General features: G+C 44.5%; 1 protein-coding gene across 7 annotated transcripts; it reads left to right on the top strand.

The window, feature by feature from the left end:
- The first annotated feature begins 284 nt into the window (after positions 1-284).
- On the top strand, positions 285-24217 carry GIT2 (GIT ArfGAP 2). Of its 7 annotated transcripts, XM_071445252.1 has the most exons (21): positions 285-437; positions 4604-4737; positions 5235-5347; positions 6021-6126; positions 6442-6528; positions 6675-6805; positions 7299-7393; positions 7943-7988; positions 8769-8820; positions 9298-9370; positions 9694-9791; positions 10068-10179; positions 10628-10770; positions 11500-11649; positions 13092-13340; positions 14672-14761; positions 17081-17163; positions 17240-17422; positions 18919-19020; positions 21159-21222; positions 22016-24217. In XM_071445252.1, exons 1-21 carry the CDS (start codon positions 314-316, stop codon positions 22226-22228), a joined length of 2448 nt encoding a protein of 815 aa, XP_071301353.1. In that variant the 5' UTR covers positions 285-313; the 3' UTR covers positions 22229-24217. The 7 variants fall into 7 exon arrangements, with proteins under 7 accessions (XP_071301353.1, XP_071301347.1, XP_071301346.1 ...); XM_071445246.1 differs by lacking the exon at positions 18919-19020 and having other exon boundaries at positions 8772-8820; XM_071445245.1 differs by lacking the exon at positions 18919-19020.
- The last annotated feature ends 139 nt before the right edge of the window (positions 24218-24356 follow it).

Raw genomic sequence — 24356 nt, 5'->3', positions numbered from 1 at the left:
CCCATCGCCTTCCACGCGGGGGGGGGAGCGCTCCTCTCACCCCACCTTCGCCCGGCCTTGGTTTCGCTCGCCCGCCCGCCATGGCGGGTGAGGGCAGGGTTTGCTGCACAGCGGCCTCTTCCACCAGCCTTCCGAAGCCCCGTCTCTCCCGTCACCCCGCTGAGAGGGCGCAGCGGGCGGGCGGCCGCACCCCCGAGCGGGAGCGCTCAGTGCTGCGCCGCTGAATAAGAGCTCAGTTAAAGTCAGGCCCATGCCAGCAGTAAAGATGGCGGCACGGGCGACATGCGGAGCGGCACAGAGCGGCTCGGCGCGCATGCGCGGGGCCGGCCCGGGGCTGGCGGGGCCCGTTACCGGCCCCGCTGCCGCCGCTGCCGCCGGTCCCGCGATGGCGAAGCGCCTGAGGAGCAGCGAGGTGTGCGCCGACTGCAGCGCCCAGGGTAGGCACGGCACCGCCACCGGCACCGCGCGGGCTCGTCCCGCCGACCCCTCTTGGGCCGGGGGCCGCGGGGGCGCCGCTGGCCCGGGGGTGTCACCGCCCCGGAGCGGCCGCCGCTGCACCTGTGATGGAGCGGGAGGGTTCGGGTGAGAAGGGACCTAAAGCCCATGGGCAGGACAGCTTCCAGCAGCCCGGGCTGGGACACTCGCAGGGCTGGGATATAACTCCGTGTCCGAGCGTCCGGGTCCCGCCGGCACCGCCGCCCCTCCCGAGCCCGGCGCACGCAGAGCTCCGGGATATCCTGGAGATCTCCGGTGTGGAGGAAACGCGGAGCTCCCCAGTGTAGGAAGGAGGAAAGCCGACAGAAATGCACCGGCTGAAAGGCGGGAGGAGGGCGTGGGTTGGGAGTGTGTCACTGAAGGGACGGGGCTGCTTTGGGGGAGCGGGGCTGGGCTCGGAGCTCTTCATCCATTCCCTCTTCATCTTCCCAGGTAAGCTGGGAGTTGTCCCACGGCCCGATATGGGTGTCGGTGTCCCAGACTTCCAAGGAAAGTTGTGCTGAGGTGTCTGAGACGCTCAGTGTCTGCTCTGGGCTGACACATATCCCACTGCAGACCAGTTTGGGAGCGTGTGGAAACAGATCTTGTCTTTAGGAAGGCTGTTGCATCTCCTGACCATCTGTAGTTCTGCTGCTCTTGTATCTAAAACTGTCCTGCTTTATTTCATCAGCTCTGTCTGTGTCTTTTCTGTCTCTTTAGTTTTTGCTGTTTGTGTTCTGGGCAGGTTCTTCCAATACAATTAATTAATTATGCACGTACTGATATGAATTAAAACACTAATGTAATAATACATTATTCTGACATATGTAACGTAGATAGCACTTGAATTGGCAGAAGATAGGATGTGCAAGAAGGGAGAACAACTTTTGTTAAATCTGAGTTATGTTTCAAAAAAATGATAAAAATTCCAAATTGACTTCCAGAAAGTTACTTTCTTCTTTCTACAAAAGGAATTCTTCCCTGTGAGGGTCGTGAGGACCTGGCACAGGCTGCCCTGAGAAGGTTGTCCCATCCCTGGAAGCGTCCAAGGCCAGATTGGGTGGGGCTTGGGATAATGGGTGGTGTCCCTGCCCATGGTAGGGATTGGAACTGGGTGAGCTTTAAGCTCCCTCCAACCCAAACTAGCCTGGATTCTTCTTGAACCCCTGCAGAAATTTGGGTTTACACTCAATGGAGCTGGCATCTCTCAGGCAGGCAATTTTCCCTATCACACAAGGCAGCCTATCTATGCTTGCACACCTCAGGGGTGTTGTGGCTTGGAGATAAAGCTGTGTGAATTGTGTTCCTTAAGCTCCAGAGGTATCAGAATCACTGTCTGGTAATCCTGTAACCCTGCCTTTTATCGTGACATTAGAGCACTGCCAGCTTTTTACTTATTTACTAGAAATCTGCTGGCTTATCCACATATAGAAAGAAATCTTAATTTAATCTTTTTGTAAATAAAACAAATCAACCCCTTCCTTTAGCTAAACCAGAGAATTTTTCCCTGGGTGCAGGGGGGTTGTGCCACGAGACCTGGGGGCTGCAGCCTTTGCATCACTGTGGGTGTGCCCAGCACCTGCATTAATTATTGCTTCCCCTGGAAGCTCATCAATGCCCCCTTTGTCTCTGCAAAGGCAGAGTGTGTGGAGGGTTTTCTTTGACTGGGGGTGATCTTAGAGCAGCTCTTGTGCTGCACTTCCTATCCCGAGGCAGGAGCTCAGTTCTCAGACCCAGGGCCGGGTTTGTCTCCATCTCACACTTCCTGTTTTGAACCACCCTGCAGGTTCCTGAAAGCGCCAGCCCAACCCTGCAGCTTCTCCCCAATTGTCCTTTGTATCCAAACCAGCGTGGGCAGCAGGGCCAGGCTGGGACCTGAGCTGGACACTGAGGCCCCTCAGTTGCTTTGTCCAGCTCTGGGCCCCTCGCTCCAGACAGACGTGGAGGATGTCCTGGAAAGGGAATGGAGCTGGGAAGGGGCTGGAGCAGCTGAGGGAGCTGGGAAAGGGGCTCAGCCTGGGGAAAAAGAGGCTCAAGGGGAACCTTGTGGCTCTGCACAGCTCCTGACAGGAGGGGATACCCTGGGAAGGGTCAGGCTCTGCTCCCAGGGAACAGGGACAGGAGGAGAGGGAACTGCATCAAACTGTGCCAGGGGAGGGTCAGGCTGGACACCAGGAGGAATTTCCTCATGGAAAGGGTGCTCAGGGCTTGCTCAGGGAAGTTTGGATTCCCCACCCCTGCAGGTGCCCAAGGAATTCCTGGATGTGGCACTCAGTGCTCTGGGCTGGTGACAAGGTGGGGATGGTCAGTCTAAGGTTGGGCTCAGTCTTGGAGGTCTTTTCCAACCTCAGTGATTGTGGGATTCTGTGTATTTTGGTACTGGCTTAAACATATTCTGATTGAGTCCATAATTAGGTCTGTCTTAAAAATTACTCAAATTCCAGGACAGATACTTCATTACACTAAATTTAAACCTGAAATATCCAGGGCCATTGGGTGTTGAGGTGGAGATAAAGAAAATCCCCAGTGCTGACTGTTGATAATGCAGAGCAGTGCTCACAAACAGCCTGGGAATGGGCAAGGGAAAGGATCCTTAAGGATCCCATCCATGTGTGATGAGGTTGTCTCTAACAAGAAGGGACCAGGCTCATTAATCTGGAAGGCTGCCTCAGTTTGGGTCATTAGGTTGCCATGAAATCATCTTCACTCCATTGCTGCTCTTTTTCTTCTTCGAAATCAAAGTTTTTAAATAACAGAATGATTTAACAAGGAGTTCAATGTGCTTGTTGTAATTTGTTGTTTAATAAATTGATTTTTTTTTTTGTCTCACCTGCTTTAATTTGGCTCTGGGCTGGTTCTGGTGGGTCAGGAGATGCTGCTGTCCCTCATGGCTCAGACAGGTTTGCCTGCATTGCCTGCAGCACACCCAGATCACCAACTCTGCTCAGAAACCTGGGAAGTCACATCTCATTTGCAGGGATTCAGTCCATTTGTGTGGGTCAGAGGAGACTTTTCCATATGATGCACCAGTGCTCAGATGTGTTCTGACAGGACTCAGAAGTTCTCTCATCAAATACCAGGCTCGCCTTGTACTCACTTATTTGGCCTCAGACCCATCTCTGCATTTGAAATTAAGATTTTTCCAAAATAAAAGAGATCTTGATTTCCTTTTTTGTTCTCCTGGGAGGTGCTAGGTCTGAAGCTCTGTCTGGCTGCTCAGTTGCCTGTTCCTGCAGGGTTCTGGCACGTTGAGTTTCACGTGTCACTGACAGAAATTGGAATTTCTTCTGGAGACTGAGCTCTGAGCTGCTGAGGGACCTGTTTGGTGTCCTGTGGGCATTTATTGTTTTAGCCTAATCTACCATTCCTACTTGATTTTATGCCTTTTGATGTTTGTAGCTCATATATATTATTTACTACTTCACTTCCCATCAGTTTTCTTTCTGGGCTGCTTATAAAATGGTTCAGTTCAGATCTGCTGTGAGATGAAGTTATTTTGCTTGAGAATTTTGGATTTTATTGAGCCTTTGACTTGGCACATATGTATCCTTTTTTATTATGACACTCTTGTGTGTTGTTATTATTTAAAGTGGAAATTTAAAAGATGTTGTTATACTTTAGAACTGAAAACTGAGTAGTAGGGGGAAAGGCTGGTGCTGTGGCAACTTTATGTATAGATTTTGTGTTTTTAGAAAGTATTTTTTGAAAAGCTTAAAAAAATCCCAGAAAAACAGAGTTTTTTTCAAAGAGCAAGTAGGCACTGTTGTTAGGAATACTTCTGTGGGAGTCCACAAAATAACAAGTAAAGCACTTCAAGGTGGTGATAAATTCAGTGTTTTGTTATGTTTAGAAAGGAATCTATTTTCACAAGGAGAACTGCAAGCAGTGGGGCTTTTCTCCAAATTTCCACTGCAAATCTTCTCACTGTCCTTGGAATCCCACGTCCCCCATGAGTGCCAGGACTGGTGTTTCCCATTTTCCCAGCATCCAGAGCCCCCAGCAAGGCTGTGACGTTCCCAGGCTCACACAGTGGCTGAGCAGGGAAGGTTAAAATGCTCATTTTAGGCTCTGCTTTTGCAATCCAAGGTCGTGCTGCTTCCTGTGTTATAATGGATGGCTTCTATTGCAGATCCTTGCTGGGCATCCATAAACAGGGGGATCCTGATCTGTGATGAGTGCTGCAGTGTGCACAGGAGCCTGGGCCGTCACATCTCCCAAGTGAGGCATCTCAAACACACCCCGTGGCCTCCAACACTGCTGCAGGTACACAGGAAAGCTGTTTTCCTTCATTAAAACCAGATTTTTAAAATGTCATTTAAATCACTAAACCTTTTTTTTTTTTTTGAGAGGGATGGTCCTTTTAAGCTTTGTTTTTTTTAAGTTATTTTCATTTTGTTTCTCTTCTTTTGTTGTGGTGGGCCACTAAGGTCAGAATTATCTTTGCATTTTGAATTTGATACCTTTGCTTTGGAAGGTCCCTTCAACTTTTCTTTCACAGTACATCTGTGAAAGAAATTCCACTGCACATCTGCTTTAACCTGATTTTTCTTTTCACTGTAGGTGCTGTTGGAAAGAGCAGAGAATTTTAAGGGGATTCTCACTAAATTCCACATCATAACATCCTAAACATGTGCCCAGTTATGATACCCCAGCAGGTTACAGATGCTGGCACACAAAGTGGGAATCTGTTGCTTGAAAATTATTACAGATAGTTGATTAATCCAGCCAGCAGCAAAATATCTCTGTGTTCTGGCTTTCAGATGGTGGAAACTCTGTACAACAATGGTGCTAATTCCATCTGGGAGCACTCCCTGCTGGACCCTGCCTCTGTGATGAGCGGGCGGCGCAAGGCCAGCCCGCAGGATAAAGTGCAGTAAGTGGGAAATGCAGAATTGTTATCTTACAGAAGTGGGATTATTTTATCCAGCAGTGACAGGACAACATGCAGGAACCGGTGTGTGTTTGGTCATTATTTTTTTCTTTTATTTCCAAGTTTGTTTTTTTTTAATTTATAGCAGAAATAGGGATACAGTGTTTGAATTATCTGAATTATTGATTCCTGTTGAATAGTGAGGAGCTCTGCTTGCACCTTAGTCAAAGGACTTTTCTTTGTCATATGCTTCAGTTATCTGAATGCTGCCAACAAAATGAAGTTTGGTTGAGGAATTTAATAAAAGTTCACAGATTTTTGTCCCTGACTATGGTGCTTCATTTTAAAATGTAATTACTGTGTAGAGTAAGCATAGATTTTAAGTTGGCATGATTTTAAAGTCTGTATTTCTTTTAAGAAACAGACACCACATGTTACAGTCTGCAGATATTTGATGGCTGTAACAGACTTTTTCTCTATATAGTCAGACAATCTGCACTGGGTTGTTTTTTAATGAAAATATTTTTCCATGCCTAACTTTGCCATCAGCAACACACAAATCTCGGATTCAATCTTCACTTGTAAATTTTTTCTTTTTCTGGAACGTCTGTATGACTTATGAAAACACTGATATTTCTTTCCTTTCCCTTCTTGTTGCCTGGATTGCTCTTTGCAGCCCCAACAAAGCAGAGTTCATCAGAGCTAAATATCAAATGTTAGCGTTTGTGCATCGCCTGCCGTGCCGGGAGGACGACAGTGTCACTGCCAAGGATCTCAGCAAGGTCAGTGCCTCCTGGGACAGCACAGGCAGATCTCACTGACTTCCCTTGCTGGCTTTTGGCTCAACTGTTTCTGGTTTTCTGCACTATCACATAAATAAATAAAGCTTGACTTCAACTTGAAGCCCTTTTTTTGTGGGTATCACTGGAGGCGATGATTGAGAGGCATTAATTGAGGTGAACTTGGAGAAAAACTTTTACACAAAAGACCTGTAGTAAGAGCTCTGCATACTCTTATTCCTCAAAGCATGGCTGAGACACAACTGCTAAATCACTGTTGCTGCTGCTGTGTTAAATATAATTCTGCTTCTTTTTCAGCAACTCCATTCCAGTGTGAGGACAGGGAATCTGGAGACCTGTTTGCGACTGCTCTCCTTAGGAGCTCAAGCCAACTTCTTCCATCCTGTAGGAACACTTTTCTCATTATTTAGATGATATACAATCAATTCCAATTAATATTATTTACACTCATTTCAACTGATTCATGCTGTATTTCAGTGTCCTACTCAGACCTGTAGGTTAAGTAGATATTTTTCCTTAATCTCTTGCAGGAGAAAGGAAACACCCCACTGCACGTTGCTGCTAAGGCAGGACAGACTTTGCAAGCAGAGCTGTTGGCAGTTTATGGTGCTGATCCTGGTACACAAGATTCCAATGGGAAAACTCCAGTTGATTATGCAAGGTAGGAGTCTCTGATATCCATAAATCACACAACAGACCTGCTAAGTTACATTTCTGTCCTGAAATAATTTGTCTGCTAAATGCTAATAATACTTTTTCCAGAAAGAAAGAATGAATAAAACTGAGGAATAAGTATTTTCATCAGATCACAGCCTGTGTTCTGTGTGCCTGAGACATCAGCTATGATGCCAATGACACAGGCTGTGCCAATCTAGCAGCTCACAGGAAATTAATTAGAGAAGAGTTTCTGCAAGTTCAGGCTCCAGGAGTCTCCAGTTCTGCCCAATTCCTGAGCTAACTCCAGGAGGATTAGCTCAGGAATTGCTGTAGGAATGTCCCAGCTGCAGAGATGGATTGAGGCACGGGGGTGGAACTGGGCTGTGAGTCTGTGATGGGTTGATGCACCAAACAGTGCAGCGGTGGCTTGTACTAAATGTGTTTGTCTGACCATTTCTGAGTGTCACTGACTGCCCCCTGTCCCTGTGTGTGAGCAGGCAAGGGGGGCACCACGAGCTGGCAGAGAGGCTGGTGGAGATCCAGTACGAGCTCACAGACAGGTTGGCTTTCTACCTCTGTGGCAGGAAACCAGGTGAGCTCCACACCTGCACCCTCAGACCTGTCCCTGACACTTACAGGACATTCAGACTCTGCTGTGTCATATTTGTGCACTGCATTTTTTGTATCCCTTCCAAAATAGTCAAATAAATTACACATAACCAAAGAAAGTATAAGATGCATGATTAGGGATGATGCATTTAAAATTGGGATAAAATAGCAAGGTTTTAAATAGAAATAAATTAAAAACAAAGCCCCTTCCTGGTTTTCCACAAATACATGTTCTTTATGTGCTGTAGAAACTCTTCCAAGTAGTTTCTTCTAATTGAAGTGCAGCAGCAGGGGAGTGTTCTGTTAAGTGGGTGCTTTTTGACACAAGGACACTTACAGATTTTTAACCATAAAGGTACCTGTGTTAGAACTTAATTTTCTTTTTTTTTTTTTAATGGAATTTCAATACACCTAATAAGCCTTAATTGAGTAGTTACATGCAAGATAAATTATTTAGTGTTCCCTGATTCTTATTATTGAAAATTGCTGGCCAGTACCAACCTAGTAAAGTGCAATTTGTTTTCAACTTTAGAGCACAAAAATGGGCAGCACTTTGTTATACCTCAGATGGCAGACAGGTAAGTTGCTGATTCCATCACATGTCTGAAAACATCAGAGTTAAAAACCCCTAATAATTAAGTTTTCTTTCCTTTCTGAAACACCTTTTAAGCTTGTTGCTATTCTAACTTTTTTATGTGTGCCTTTATTAGTCTTGAAAGCTTTTTTTCATTGAAAGAATATTGGAATATCAGCAAAATTAGAAAATTACAGAAGCTGATTGTATTTGTTAAAATGCAGGGAGAAGGTGAGACATTTCTGGGAAGGGAAACACAAAGGGAATTCCTAAGAAACAGATTGTGGAAATAATTTAAGGACCAATTGAGTATTTTCCTGATTTTTTTAATGCTTTTAACTTGTGATCAATGAAATCAGATTTGTATAAGAAGTATCAAGTACTAATTTTAAGTTCCTGTTCCTCTTTTATTGCTGTGCAATTGGAAATAAGACGGCTGTAAGTAAACCACTGTCCAACCTCCTGCTTGCAAAACTTCTGTGAAAAACTTCAGTAACTTAAAAATTGTGTGGGTAAAAAACCTGTGGGTATTCATATTCCAAAGAATTTTTTTGTATTATTTCATTTAAAATTTAAAAAGAATGCTTAATAATATGCTAATTGTGATGTTATAGTAGCAATATTAATAACATCAGCGTGTTAAAAACAATGATAAAAATACTGAAATATTAGGGGGGTTAAGGTAAAACTGACATTTTAATCACTGAGTTACCAAAATATAGAATTTGGATATGTAGAAGCCATGAAATGCTGTAGATGTAATGATCACTTCTTGTTTTCATAGCAGTCTGGATGTATCAGAACTGGCAAAAGCAGCCAAGAAGAAGCTTCAGTCTGTAAGTAAAACTCCTTTTCTAGATGTGGCAAACTCTCATCTCTCAGGCTCCTTAGCACAAGTGTCTCTTGACCCATCTGCTGTAGGAGCAGCTTGAAACACACAAATATTTTGTGATTCTTCACTGTTCATTGGAGTTCACATCTCCAGTGCCATTTTGGTACCTCATTCCCACATTCCCTCTGCCTCACCCCACACACAAAAGGTCTTTTTGTGATCAGATGGGAGAGGAAAAAATAAATCTATTAACCAGGAAAGGAGGAGTGTAGAACAGGATGGTTGTTTCTGTACCTAGAAATGGGGTGGTCATGCATGTCTGCAGCCTGTGCAGGCTGAGAAAGGAGCATTTCTATGCATTACAGAGGCTGGAGAAAAAAGCAGAGTTGTGCTCTTATATTTTCTCAGTTACTTTCTGTTATCAGAGATCTTACTGGGTTTCATTTCTTTTCAAACTGTAATTATTCTCCTTTACCCTTAGCTAAGCAATCACTTATTTGAAGAACTTGCCATGGATGTTTATGATGAAGTTGACAGAAGGGAAACAGATGCAGGTGAGAGTTTGTGGAATGAAATAAAACAAGTTTGGATTGTCACTTTACCTACAAAATTCCAATCCAAGCACATGTTCTGTTCAAGTGCTTCTGTATTCAGCAATTACTGCTGAGGGGAGTTTCTTTGCCTTGCATTGCCTGAAGGGGATGTTAATTGAAAAGAATCTTGTGTTTTTCACAGAGCAGAGAACCCTCTGGGGAAAAGCTTTCCTCTGAATTGATTGTGTTTGTGTTTGAAATTGCAGTCTTTTATTTGACAAAGAAATTCTGTCAAGCAGTACAGGAAGGTTATTCCCTCTTCTTTTTTTTTTCCTCTGGAGCAGTTTGGCTCGCTACTCAGAACCACAGCACACTGGTGACAGAGACCACTGTGGTCCCTTTTCTTCCTGTAAATCCTGAATACTCCTCAACCAGGAATCAGGTATGAAATCTTAATACTGTAAAAAATAATATAACAGCCCAGGTAACTAAGTAGGCCTAAGTAATATTGCTTTACTGCATTTCGTTATTGTAGAAGAATTGCATCTACTTGGAAAGAGGTTAAATAAATTCACATTTCCCCTTTAAATCACCCTTTTTGCAATAAATGTAGTTGAACAGTCAACTCCAAGTGTGTAGTTTTAGTTTTTCCTGGGGACTCTGCTGTTCTTCTGATGTAGGATGTACTTTTCTTTCCTCTGCTTTATTCTGTATTTAGGGAAGGCAGAAACTGGCTCGATTTAATGCCCACGAGTTTGCTACACTGGTTATAGACATTTTAAGTGATGCCAAACGAAGACAGCAGGGGAATTCTCTCACTGGTTCCAAAGGTGAGTGAGCTTTTCTTGCCAGCTCCTTTGCAGGCACTTCTTCAGTAGTTCAGTCACTCCCAGAGCCCCTCAGCAGAGCTGAATTATGGAAGAGATCTATATATTGTTTTCATATATGCTTTTCTCTCTGCAGACAAAATACCAAAAAAGTCTTTTATAACTTTTAGTAGTATTTCCCTATATTTTTCATTTGCATGCTGACATCCATTTATCCAATGTAATCTGTTCGGGTTTTTTTTAATTTATATGAATTTTATTAAGCTGCTGAAGGATTCTCACCACTTATTTTAACTTAGAAGAAATAAAAAGACAAAACCATAATACTTTGAAGTTTTGGACACTAATCCTTCATTCCTCCTAGGTGGATCTAAATTAAATTTTTTCCAAATTATGAACTTCTGTTTCTTCTCCAGACTTACTAGTATGTGTTTTATGTGTTGCTCTGCAGAAAATGTGGAGCTGATCCTGAAATCAATCAGCAATCAGCACAGCAGTGAAAGTCAGGACAATGACCAGCCTGATTATGACAGTGTTGCTTCAGATGAAGATACAGATCTGGAAACAAATGTGGCTAAATCAAACAGGCAGAAGGTAGGATTGAAATATTGATACATACCCCAAGTGTTATTCATAAAGGTCATTTGCGTAAATTATCGGAAAATTAATATTTTTATTAATTTTGTAATCATAACTCAGTCTATGAACTTTCTTAAGTGCTGTTGCTTTAGGATTTTTTATTGTAAAAAAAAAGCCTCTCTAGAAAACTAAGGTATATGGCTGGAGATAAGATACAGATTTAATTGCATAGATGAAATAATTGGATCTGCCAGAAAGCTCTAAATCAGTGATTCCATGGTATTTCACAAACATTTCCTGCTTCTTACTGGAGAAATACTCACAGCAGACCAATGGTGTCCAAATGAGTCAAACCATTCCTGGGATAATGCAAAATGGCATCAAAAGGCAGAAAAACCTGGTGGTTCTACTTTAATCTTCCCTGGAAATGCACACTGGGTATTTAGCAGTCTGTCTTTCATAACTTTGCAGTTCTTTATTGCATATTTTTAAAAACCCTTATAAAACAGTATTTTATCACTGAAATTCTGATGCAAATATTTTTAGAGGAGCTAAGAGCTGATTGGCATCAGGTTACTTTTCTAGAGGACTTCAAATGATTCTGGTTAATGGCTCTTATTAATTTCAACCTTATTTGAACTGTGATGCCTTTAAAGTAAGTACATGAAAAGCTGTTGAAATCTCATTTTCTTGTTTTCTTCTTCTCCTTAATGGTGTAAGTATTTTTCTCTTCCTTTTTCCTAGAGCTTGGATTCAGATTTGTCAGATGGACCAGTGACAGCCCAGGAATATATGCAGGTTAAAAATGCTTTGGTGGCTTCTGAGGTGAAGATTCAGCAGTTAATGAAAGTGAACATCAACCTGAGTGATGAGCTGAGGATTATGCAGAAAAAGGTAACAGAGGAACCCCTCCCTCCTTGGGGTGTCTGAAATTGTCACAATAAAACTGCTGGAACTGAGGATGAAATAATCCAATATTAGGATAGTGAAAAAACTCATTTTAAAGTGGAGCTGCTTTGGGATCAGACATGAGACTATAAATATTTATGTGCAACACATGTTTTAAATCTTGTTTTTTCATGGTGCTGGTGGTGACCCAGCCCTGCAAATCACGAGAATGATTTGACTTATGTCAAAATTTAACATCAGTTTTCCAAGTGACAGGACAGTTGTTGCAAGTCTTGGGTGTTTTTGCTGTCTTGCTTCAATATAAGCAGCTTTAAACAATGAGGAATCAAGTGCCAGCACACCCTGTGTGTGTGCACTTACCTGTATTTTTGTGGGGTAAAGGACAATTTATATCTGAGTTCACTATCCTGTCTGGCTGGCTAGAAAGGGCTGGCTGCTTACCCTCAGATTAATTGGAATATCTCTGTCTGTTCAAAGTGCCAATTCTCTTCTGTTCTGTTGGAATGGTGAACGCTGGGAGATCTCAGGGTGTTTCCTTGGTCTTTCAACAGCTTGTACTGGTTTCAGCATTTCTCTTGAATCAATTGAATTCATTTTTCACTTAGATTGGGTTTCTTTAGACACGTAAAATCATTTAGGGTAAAAAAAAACCTTTGGGGCCTATGAATTAATGAGGCTTTAGGATATTTTCATGGTGTAGCAGAAGGGAAATTCTTGCTGTCCTGCAGTTTTTCTTCACTTCATCTTTTCTTTCCGATGTGTTAATATAGCAAACTTACTCCAAGTCCACAAAACAATCAGAATTGGTACATTTTCACTATCAAATAAATACATGATAATAAAAAGCTTTAAAATGCTTTCTTGTTGGCTTCTTAGATAGCAATAGCTGATGCCTAATTTTCATAAGCTGAGCTCTCTCCTTGCTTTGCAGAGCAAGCTCAAGTTCCTTTGTGCTGCCTCTGGTGTCTGTGCTGCAGTTCTGGCATTGTCAGATTTCACTGGCCTTATGTTAAAGTCTTCTAAGTCCTTATATTGGCTGCTGCAATGGATCCCTTTGCTTGGAAAACTGTTGTGTTGGCAGTCCTTCCCCCACAGCCTCATTCTATCCCAGGATTCCTGTGCCAGTAGAGCAGGCTGGAGGGAATGGGTCGTGTGTTTCTGAACTACAGCAGCCAATTTTAACATCTAACTTTAGTTTACATCCCAGCAGCTGCTGGAAATCAGCACCTAAATATTTCCAGATCTGAAACAAAGGTGTTTTCTATGCTTGTACCAAGCAAGTCAAGTTGATTTTGAAAAAGAAATGAACCCCCAGGCAGCAGTACCTGGATTTTCTGGTACGGCTGACAAGCGAGTGTCGCGTGGTCACTTTGCTTTTGGCACTTGCTCTTAGGAAACCAAATCCCACTGCTAAACATTTCTTTCAGCTCCAAACTCTCCAGAGTGAAAATACCAACCTCAGAAGACAGGCCACAACCAATATCTATCAGGTGCAAAGTGGTTCTGAGTACCCAGACCCCAGCAGCAATTCCTCCCTAAAGCGGCGCCCGTCGGCCCGGGGCAGCAGGCCCATGTCCATGTACGAGACTGGCTCGGGGCAGAAGCCCTACCTGCCCATGGGGGAGGTCACCTACCCAGAGGAAAACATCACCAGGCTGCAGCCCTTCCCTCCACACGTGAGTAAAAGTGCTGCTGCTTCTGCACTGCCTCTCATGTTCAGCTTTGCTGTCTCTTCCGACGCCGCTCGTTCACTCAGCTTCTGCCTCAGAGGGGAAAAAAAAAACCAACAGGGGATAAAACTGTGAGAATCGTTCATGTTTGCTGTATTAACATGTCTGCAGGAGCCTGATGGTTTGAAAAGCAGTGTGTGTATATCTATACCTATATATCTATATATATATAAAAAATATCAATATGTGATTGTCTGAAAACCAGGAAGGGAGGGGGAAATAGTATTCCAAGAAGGTAGGTAAAATTCATGTGTTTTTCTGGAGATAAACATGCAGGTATCAATTTGTGGAACTTGATAACCACCTTACAAAAATAAAATAAAATCGAAAAATTTTCTCCAGACTACCAGTTTCTTATTCTGAATTAGGAACTGGAGGCTGGAGATGGTTTAGATCTGCCAGTCAAGCAGATTCTTCTGGTTTAGTATTTTCCTGTGTGATGTGGGGAGGGAGTTCTCTGTTGATCAGAGGGATTTTGCACTGAAGTGTTCACGCTTTACAGAAGTGACCCAACACCTACGAGTGCATTTAATTAACAAGTGCATTTAATTAATTAGCACAGTTAATTTTTTGTTTCGCCTTCTTAGATTGTCCTGTGGGCTGGAATACAGGACAGTATCTTTTAGACACGCATTGAAAATGTGTGGATTTTTGACAATATGTTTCCCTCTTAGTAGCAATGTCTTTTATTTCCTTCTAGTCAAATCATTAAGACCTTTAAAATGTATTTTGAAGTACTTTTGGCATGAGGGAGGGCAAATATTCCATGCACATTCCACAGAAGACAGTTGAATGCACCAAGGGAATCAATCCCCACCATCAATTAAATTAATTTAAGCTATGAAATATGGATAATTTTAAATTATATTGTCATGTTGATATGATGGCAGTTCTGGCAGCAAGAAATGTCAGACTTCATTTGTGTGTGACAGTGTGTGCAAAATGTGACAGTGCTTTGTATAGGTCCTTTGGTCATTTGGGTGGAAATTTGGATAGCAGTGGCAGTTCTGAAGCATTGATTTGTTTTGTGGAGTTAGTTAATTTGGCACGTGGTGACTTTTTTTGTTCTCCATGGAATTTGGCACCTCTGGAATCTCAGTATTAGAATGGGCATGAATTCAATTGTACTTTGAAAGAATTAAGTCCCCTCAGCCTAAGCCAGATTCTCAACATCATTCTTGCTTTATGTCATCTCCATGGTTTTAAGAATGTTCCTTTGATTTCAGTTAAGAGTTTGTTTGTGTTTTGGTTTTGGTTTTTGTCTTTCCCATTTTTAGATCGGGAGGAGTGCGTTTGTGACCTCCTCTTCATCTCTACCTTCCTTCCCCTCCACGCTTTCCTGGTCGAGGGATGAGAGCACACGAAGGGTTAAGTACCTTCCCCATCGATCTTCTCCCTGGAGGAGGTGCCAATCTCCCCAGAAGCACATCCTCTCTCTTCCCCCTCTCACTGCCTGGCCTTCCAGCCTGCATGGAGCAGAATCTCCTCCCTTCCATTCCTGCTGCCCCCAGCTCCGGGCTCTCGCCTCTCTCTAACTTCACATCTTCAGCCTTTAACACCGCGCACGGTTCTCCAGGTCACTCCTTCAGCTGCACATCAGCCCTGAGACAAGCTGGCTGCTGTTTGGACACTGATTTTCCAGGCTCTCACTGATGTTTCTAAGCCAATGTACAACTCTGCTGCTGACTAAAAGCACTGCATGAGGCCCAGCTTCAAAGCTGCTTTCCTTGGGGGCCGGTGGCTTGCACCAATCCAGGTGGTCCTGATTGACTGTTTGCCTTACAGATAACAAATTTGGGGGTTTAAATGTTTACTCTGGTCTCTCTCTGCCAGGATACAGATCCTGCTTTTTAATTCCTTCTGTCCCCATTTTATTTTGACTGTGCCATGTTTGGACATGTTAGTTCAGAAAATATTAGATTTGCAAATAGGGATAGAAGAAAAAACTTTCAATGGAATATCCAGCTTGGCCAAATGGAAATCTGGGCTTGGCTGCAGTGCTGTCTGGTACTGGAAACTTGCACAGGTTTTAGTTGATTGTTTTTATTCTACACTGATTCTATATTAGTGTTTCCATAGTAGCTTCTTCTTATAATTCATCACTGTTGTTTGTATTTCTGACCAGATGGTCGAGCTTTGCCACTATTAGGATTGTTGTCTCTGTACACCTGGGAGTGGGGAAAGGTCAGACAAAGGTCAGACTCTACATAAAATAGTTTCTTACCTTCAAAATACATTTCACTTTTACAACTGATCTTTACCAGCTGTCCTGAAAGAAGAGCGTTCAAAAAATGCTGGTTTTTCCTTCTGTGCAGAGTAACTTTAAAATTGAAAAGGGGTTCCTAACTCCAGGTGCTTCACTTAAGAATTGATGGGTTTAACATCAGATGAGTGCTTAACAAATGTTCTGACTCTCAGTCAGTGAAAACCAGTTCCTGGTCACATTTTTGGTCTGTCCTTGAGGCAGAAATATTATTTGATCAGCAGATTGGAGGTGTCCCTTACAGATTAACCCTGGAGACTCCCTCATGATGACTTCAGGGTTTCTGTAAGAGCCTCAGGGCTGGTTTTTGGGGCTGCTCTGGGATCAGAGTGACACCAGCATGGTGTATTTGACACCAGTCACACTGTGCTGGGCACCTGGGTGAAGATTTGCAGTTTTTAGAAGACTTGAGGAAGCAGATGTGTGGTGATCCTGGGGCCTGGCTGAGGATTTGCCCTCCAAGCTCATTTTGATATCCTTTTCTTCATTCAGCCTTTTTTCTGGGATCAGCCTCCCACTTTGCATGGGCCTGCAGAGCTCAATCCAGCCTCTGCTTCCCTGCATTCCTCCTGCTCTCATTTCAGCTTCCACTTTGGAATTGGCCCCTCTCCTCCTTTTGACACTCTTCTTCTGTGGCCCTCTACTCTCATGGTTGGCCTCCTGCCCTTGTTGCATCCAGAACTCTCACTTCTTTGGTCTTCCAGCTCTGTACCAGCATTAAGCATTCAGTGGGCCTCAGTTCCTCACACTTTGGCTTCCCACCCTGTTTTGGGCTTCACTTTGCAATGGGCTTTAACCCCTCTGGCCCCAAATTGTGATGAGCTCCAGGTCTTGTCAGTCCCATACATGCCCTCAGTCTCCCACCTGCAGTTTGGGCTCCCCCATCTCTGTCTCCTGTCTTTATTTGGGCTTTCCCATTGCCACAGTCTTCAGCCCTTGTTTTGGGCTCCCATTTTGCAGTGGCCTTCCCACTCTGCATTCAGCCTCCCCACCGTGGTCTCTGGCCTCTGCTCTGCTCTCTTGGTCTGGCCTCTTTCTCTCTGGGGTTCTCTCCCTCTCCAGTGGCTCTTACTCATTGATCAGGCTCCTGTTTCATGGTGCTGCTTCTCCATTTGGCCTCAGCTCCTTGTGGCCTCTCAGAGTGTGTCCCTGGGGCAGTTTCAGTGGCAGGGAAGGATGCTGTGCTCTGTCTGTCTGTCCTGCCGTGCTGGGTGTCCAGGGGCTGGTGGGGCTGTGCTGGCAGTGCCCAGGGCTTTGGGTACGAGCTGAGCAGCAGCCCTGGCATGGGGAGAGGGGCACAGCAGCTCCAGGGTAATGCCAGAGCTGTTGTACAAGGAGCAAACCCCCGTGCACAGCACATGGCTCTGGCCCAGCCCAGAGCTGCTCTCTCCTGCACAGGCTGAAGTAAATCTGTTCCTTGCAGGCCTCCAAGCTGGAGAAGCAGAGCAGCGTGTCTGAGAGCGACTATGACAACCCCACCACGCCCGTGGAGCTGGAGGAGCCAGGGTAGGTGCTGTGACACAGCTGGGGGTGACAGGGCACTGCTGTGTCCCCATTCCAAGCCCTGCTTTGCTCCCTGCAGGTCGGGCAGGAAGGGCAGGCAGCGCAGCGTGGTGTGGCAGGGGGAGGGCTCCATCCCTGAGGACACTGACCCAGCCCCCAGCTCCAGCCTGCCCAGTACAGAAGATGTGATCAGGAAAACAGAGCAGATCACCAAGAACATCCAGGAGCTGCTGCGAGCAGCACAGGAGAACAAACATGACAGGTAAGGAGGGAGGGCTGGAAAAGCTCTGGAGTTGGGGAGGAAACAAAGGGAATTCTTCAGGTGTTTTCACCTGTAGCACAGGTGAACGTGAAATACAGCTCCTCTATTTCACACCTGTAAAATGTGTGGGTCTGTGGTGTTCCCTGGTGTCCTTAGTGCCACAGGGCAAGCTGGGGACAAGTGACCAGCCCCTTGTGAGGGGGTTCTGGCTGCAGTGCTGCCTGCCCTGCCCTTGAGTCCTGCAAAAAACCAGGGTTGTAATAGGCACAAATCAAATGTCTTGTAGAAAACTCACTGCAAGTTTTTCTTGGGTCTTCACTCTCTATGTCCATAGGTAATTACACCCTGCAGAGTGTGATAGTAACACCAAGCCTTGCCTCAGGAGCAAATTGTGAAAAAGAGAGAATTTGGCTTTCCTATTGAGGTATTAGTACAAATTTTGTAGCAGCAAAAGCATTTTGAGCTATTGGTTTTAGATACAGAGCCAGCTGAGTAAGCAGAACACTGACTGAGCCCATCAGGCTGCAGCAGCTTCAGCTCCCTCTGGGAAATTCTGGCCCACCTGAACAATTTCCAGAATAGCTGTGGCTGACTAAAAGTGGTCTACCCTTGCTGATCATCAGGTGCTGCTCCCCACACAGCTCTTTTAGAAGGCTGTAAATCAAAGGTGTGAGCACATTTTGGGGCTGGAACACTCTGGGCTCCACAAACCTGGCCCTGCAGGCTGCTGGGTCTGGCTGTGCTGTGGCCCCAGCTCGGTGCCCTCTGTGCCTGGGAGGAGCAGCAGAGGTTTGTGTTGAGCCCTCACTTCCTGCCTCGCTCAGAGAAGTGAACAACAATGGGGCCACTTTTGTTCTGTGTTTTTTCCTTCTTGTACTTTGCTATTTTTAGCAGGGCTGGCGTGGCCTCTCCTTCTCACCCAAGTGACGACTTCTGCCGTGTTTGTGCTGAGCTCTTTGCCCTTGGTGTAACCTTTTCAGTGCAGTCTCTTGGTGCTTGTTTCACACGGAGAAACTTTAAATGAGTGTAGTTTTTATGTATATCACACTATAAAGTTGTGATTTTATTTTAAATCATTGAAGGAAACAAGGCAGCATACCTGGCTTTTGTTGTTGAATTGATCAGGTTTTTTAAAAGCCTGTTATGCTGCATTTTTGTTTTCTGTACCACACGTGGAGTGAGGTGTTTGCCTATGCTTAGATGAGTGTTGTCTTGCAAAACACTGGACTAGGAAGCTGCTGTTGTTTGTTTTCCTCTTCCCTGGTTTCCTTAACACAGGAGAATGCTTCCTTACCAAAATGAGACACTTGAGGATGTAATAACACATCCTCCAAGTTCATGCTGGGAACGTAGAGAAAAATCACATGCTGCATACCTAACTGGAGAGTAAAAAAAAAAAAATACAATGCAAGAGTATCATCTATTAATGAAACCCCTTCTTCCTTTTGTTTCCCACTCTCTCCCATCCCTCTCCCTGTGCTCCATGGGCTCAGCAGGCCCTTGGAGCGTGGGGGCCCATCCCAGCTCAGACCCAGCCTCGGCCCTGAGCGAGTGCCCCTGCAGCCTCAGAGCAGCCAGCAGCCCGGCCCTGCCTCCTGGTACTCTGGCCTCTGTCCCTGCCTCCCAGGCACAGTGTCCTTTCTCCTTCTCTCTGCTGCCTCTTTCCCTCCCTCTCTGGCTGCACAGGGGTCGTGGAAGGCGATGCATGAAATGCTGCAGGGGATGAGGGAGCTGCAGGCAGCCCCTCCAGGCCTGGGGTGTGGCACAGCCCCTTCAGCTCCCAGCAGGTGTCAGTGGGGAACAGAACCACAGCCTGGAGCTGCAGCTGGCTCTGGTGTATTCTCCTGGCTCTGTTTTGGTTTTTATTGCCTGTCAAGATAAATTCAATTACAGCTTGGGTGGTTCGTGGAATCACAGAATAGTTGGGGTTAGAAGGGACCTTGGAGACCACCTTGTTCCACCTCCTCCATGGGCAGGGACACCTTCCACTGTCCCAGGCTGCTCCAAGCCCCACCCAGCCTGGCCTCGGACACTTCCAGGGATGGGACAGCCACACCTTCTCTGTGCCAGGCCCTCCTCACCCTCATAGGGAAGAATTTCTTCCTTTAGGAAGAAATCTTTGAGGTTTTAAGGTTCCCTTCCAACCCAAACCATTCCATGATTTTATGAACAAAACACGTGGTTGCTGCTTCTTAGCACCATTGCAAAAGTAGCAGGAGTTTCACATTTCCAAAGTGGAACATTCACACCTGACAGTTGAGGCCCTTGGAGTGTTTATACAACTGGGGGTCAAATGAGATCATTTGTATCTCAAATCCTTGAAAAAAAATGTTTGTTTATGGTATCTTCCAACCTGACTGAAACATTGTTAGTGCCTAAAATAAAAGTGACATTTGCATGAGAGGCTCTTTAAAACAGAACTGCCCAGGTTCAAACCCCAGCCAACAAATTGTCAGGATTGGAGAAAGACATTAACACAATTTACTGCTAATGAGGGATTCCTTTCCCAAGCTGTCACTACTTGAATATCTTCCTGATGTCTCACTGGAGTGTGTGTAAACCCAACACAGTGTCAGAGCATCTCACAGTGAGTGTTTAGACATTAAACTAAAGCCATTCCTCCAGGCTACACTGGAAATTTAGCAGCTGACCTAGAGAACATACAGTGAAACCATTATTCACCTGAGTGTCTCATTCAGGTTATTCTCAGGGCTTTCTCTGCCTTGTTAGTGAAGGGTTTAATCAGTAAATTGACTTTTTAATGAGGTAGGGTGCTGGTCACTGTGACTGCAGGGAGCATATTAATCATTAACTCCACAGCAGAAGGGGAATTGTGCTGAACTTGGGAAGACCTCTCTCCACTTTTAGTTTATTTGGGAGAACTCATGTGACTTGAGACACATGGAAATACTCCTTTTGAAGCAATTTTCCTGCATTGCCAAAATGACCCCAGTGTGTTGCTTTTCTCTCAGTGCATTTGCAAGTGAATGATTTTTTTGCACCTTTGGTGTTCAAGGAGATCAAACAAATAATGACTGGGGGGGGGGTGGGTTTGGGGGCTCTTTTTGCTTGAAAGGGCACTGGCCTACCATAACCCACACATGCTGAATAGTTTTCTTGAATGCTTTGTGAGTTTTGAGATTCTCATGTGAACTAACTTATGCTAAAATTGAGTTTTTGAAGCATTAAAAGTGAGTCTTTTGAAATGAGATTTGTGAGAGAGCACACTAACACTTCACTATTCACAGCAGTTCATGGGAAATAGTTCTATTTTGAACAGACCAGTTTTCATTTGGTATATAAATCAGAAGTGAAATCTGTGAGGATTCATGGAATCTGTTTTATTTTATTAAATAACTCATCAGAATTAGTGAATATTTAGAATTCACTGACTGTGAGTGCAGTTGGTAGTTTGGGGACGCATGTGTGTAAGAATTTGCCTTGTCTGTTTACTGGGTGTTAATTAATCCAAGAAGGCATCTTGGTGTTCTGGAGTTGCACACAAATGGAGACTTTCCTAACAAAGTTTTATATTAAAAAAGTATGGAAAATTATTCCTTCAAACCAACTCCAAAAAACAACGAAAATCTAAGCAATAATTTTGCACTTTTGGTTAAGTTGTCGCTTTTTCTGAAGTCACATGGTTGTTTTTAGAATAACAATCACTGAGCAGTGAAGTGGAAGAGGGAAAGGGGGGGTCTCTACACAATGAATAACCCAGGGCATCTTTCTGCAGCTATATACCGTGCTCCGAGAGAATACATGTGGCAGTGACAGAGATGGCAGCCTTGTTCCCAAAAGTAAGTACCTGCCACCATCAGTTTTGGCCTCAATCTTCATGTGTAATTCCCCTTCAGAATGAAAATCAAAAATTTTCTCCCTTCAAAATGAAAACAGTAGAGAGAAATGATGGGGTTTTATGATGCACCTTTGTATTTATTAGCATGGCAATTGGGAAAGGCTGAAGTGGGAGTCCAGGCCTTTAATTGTACTCTCGAATGTAAAACTCTTTAAGAATTGTAGAAAACTGAATCTGGCATGAAGAGTTGTGTGGTTATATGGGGATTTCACCAGACTCATCACCCCCTTTTCCATCTGAGTGCCATCACCTGGATTTCTTTCCTGCAGCCACGTTTAGATCTGTTATCCACCCATCAAAGTGATCTGTTTGGAGAGGTGGGTAAAGACTGTACAAGAACTTGGTCATGGGGATTTAGGGACTGAAATCCCCATGACCAAGTTCTTGTAAAGTCTTTACCCACTTCTCCAAAACTGCAAGGAAAGAGCCAAGGCTGCTGTCCCGCCTGCACCCATCACCCTGGACATGCTGTCCCCTCCTGCCAGCCAGGACATGGGCTGGGACCGTAAACAGCCACCAGAAATGTGCATGAGTAACTTCCTAAGGAAGGGCACGGAGCAAAATCCCTGCCTGCTGCCTGGCAGCCCTTGGGGATCTCCCGAGAGGAGGGAGAAATTCCGCCCGCTGCCACGAGGGGAATCGGGGCTCGGCCGCATCAAAGAGCCCTTGTGAGCACGCTAATTAAAAGGTTGTGTTGTTCTGCCTGTTGCAGCGTCTGTTTTTTCCCTTCCCAGAAGCCCAAGTCGGAGCTGGTGAGGACTTCCCTGCGGCTGCTGACCTCCAGCGCCTACAGGCTGCAGTCGGAGTGCAGGAAGGCGCTGCCCGCCGAGCCCAGCGCCGCGCCCGACATGCAGCTGGTGACACAGCAGGTCATCCAGTGCGCCTACGACATCGCCAAGGCCGCCAAGCAGCTGGTCACCATCACAACCAAAGAGAACAACAACTGAGCCGCTCGAGGCTTTTTACTCTGGGGTTTTTTTTTTTAAAAGTTGGATTTCAACATCTAGGTGTGGAACTATGCGCATTTTTACGAGGAGAAAAAAATTCAAGGGGCAAGAAACTTTTTTTTTTTTTTTTAAACTCAGTATTATTTTTGCATGTTTTCTAACAATTTTATGATTAATTTAACCCACTGCCTTATTTTGTGCCTGTGTTGCCAGTGTAGTTATGGATAATAGCATGTTGCAAGTAGCTGTTGAGCCACTCTCATGTCCCAGCGCTGTAGATGTTTCCTTGGGGCCACGTTCTGCTTTCAGATCCTGCTGGTGGAACTGCTCTGACACCACTGCACGGATGGCAGAGCAGCATTTCCATCCCTCTGGAGCCCTCCCCATGCTGGGATCCTGCTGGCTGAGGCTCCCCAGGCTCCAGGACTGCTCCCAGCAGGAAGAAGGTTTGTCCTGGTAACGGGGTGCGAGCCCAACGTTCTCTGTTCCCATATCAACTGTTGTGCAATATGTTTGTTTTTTTTCTTTTTTTTTAGTCTGCTAAACCAGTAGTAGTTGTGGGCATCCAAGCTTGTTACGTGTAGCTCTACAAGGTCTTTGTCACTTTATGTTTTGGAAGGAATTTGAAACTTAATAGTTATTTCTTTTAGTTGTCACTATGCCATTAATATATGTTTGATGTTATTTTAGGGCATTAGTGGTTAAAATATTATCCTTTGTTTCTGAGTTAGTAATTAAGTTTCCTGCAGAATTTTCCTGTCATCTTTGAGGTCTTGTTTGCAGCAGCATTTCTCAGTAACTCCAGATGCAATTTCACTAAAGATTTCTGTGATTATTAAAAAAAAAAAGGAAGTTAGAAGAGTGCCAGTGCAAAAGCAGCTGTGTCTGCCACAGCACATAACCTGTGTACCTCAACATATCCAAATGTGAAAACATTTCTCTTATCTCCTCGAAGTTTTTTATGCAAATCTTTCAAAATTTGACAACTTGCTGACCTGGCCCCAGTGGCCATGTGTGCTCCAGGTTTCTTCATCCATAACAGTTCACAGGAGTGTGTCAGTCCATAATTTAAAAATTGAGAATAATTTTGGGAGTCTGAATTTTAGGTGGTGCAGGAAATCACTGATTTTTGCCGATGTCCCATTTGGAATTGTGTTGTCCCTGCCCAGGAGCCAGCCATGGTGTGTTTGTGTGGATATCTCCAAGCACAAGTGCCACAGCACTGCTGGATTCCTGGTGCTGTCTGGCTCCCAGAGGCTGAGGGAGGGAAGGAATGGAGAGAGGAGATGACAGCCCAGTAAATTAATGTTCTTCACTGTGGTGTTTTATTTCCTTTCTGCCCTTCTGAACCCCAGAAGCAGCTCTAGCCTGACAGCAGAGGCAGGCTGGGATTAAAACTGCAAATGACCTTTGTGAAACCTACTTCAAAATCATGCAACTGGCAATTAATTAAGCACATCGAGAATCTTCTAGGAACTTTTCCTTAAATAATGGCTGAAAGGCAGCAGATGGTATTTTTCAGTCTCCCAGGACACCACTGTGTGCTGTTCTTTAACATATCTTACCTGCTTCCCAAAGCAGGGTGACACTGAGCTATGGTGTAATTTATCACTTATTTAAACCTGCCTTTGATCCAAAACCAAGGGGACACTTCAGTAACTGCCAGCCCCTGCTCCAGCTACACTGAAATCAGAGTGGTCCACACCCCACAGGAACCCCCAGCAGCAAGTTCATGAACCCTCCACTCACAGCACTGCAGTCACAGAGTTTGTAGCACCTCCAGTAACAAAGGTGTGTTTTTCTTTTAGGACTAGATCTCTTGTTCCCCTGTAAACAAACTTGCTCTTCCTTTACAAAATGCTGCAGAGGAAAGGAAAAGCTTTTTTTGCCTTTTTCCAAACCTTGTATTTATCAGTGTCATTCTGTCTGTACAATATTTTGACTTTTAATCTTTTGTTTACAGTATTACTATAAAATGCTAAAACCCTTTCAGTGTGTGAAATAATGTGGGCTTATTTCACTGCTGGTTCTCTAAAGATCTCTGCAAAGGTTTCTACTCTTGAGTAAAGTGCTGCCAGCCTTTGTAAAAGCTCCTTGTGCACTGTGACAGGACTGATGTCAAGCTGCA

Source organism: Agelaius tricolor, unplaced genomic scaffold (genome assembly GCF_023055355.1).
Source record: "Agelaius tricolor isolate 1412-34295 unplaced genomic scaffold, bAgeTri1.0.p SCAF_20, whole genome shotgun sequence".
Classification (NCBI taxonomy): domain Eukaryota; kingdom Metazoa; phylum Chordata; class Aves; order Passeriformes; family Icteridae; genus Agelaius; species Agelaius tricolor.
Note: the sequence above shows the minus strand (reverse complement) of the source record. Positions and strands in the feature narration are given on the sequence as shown.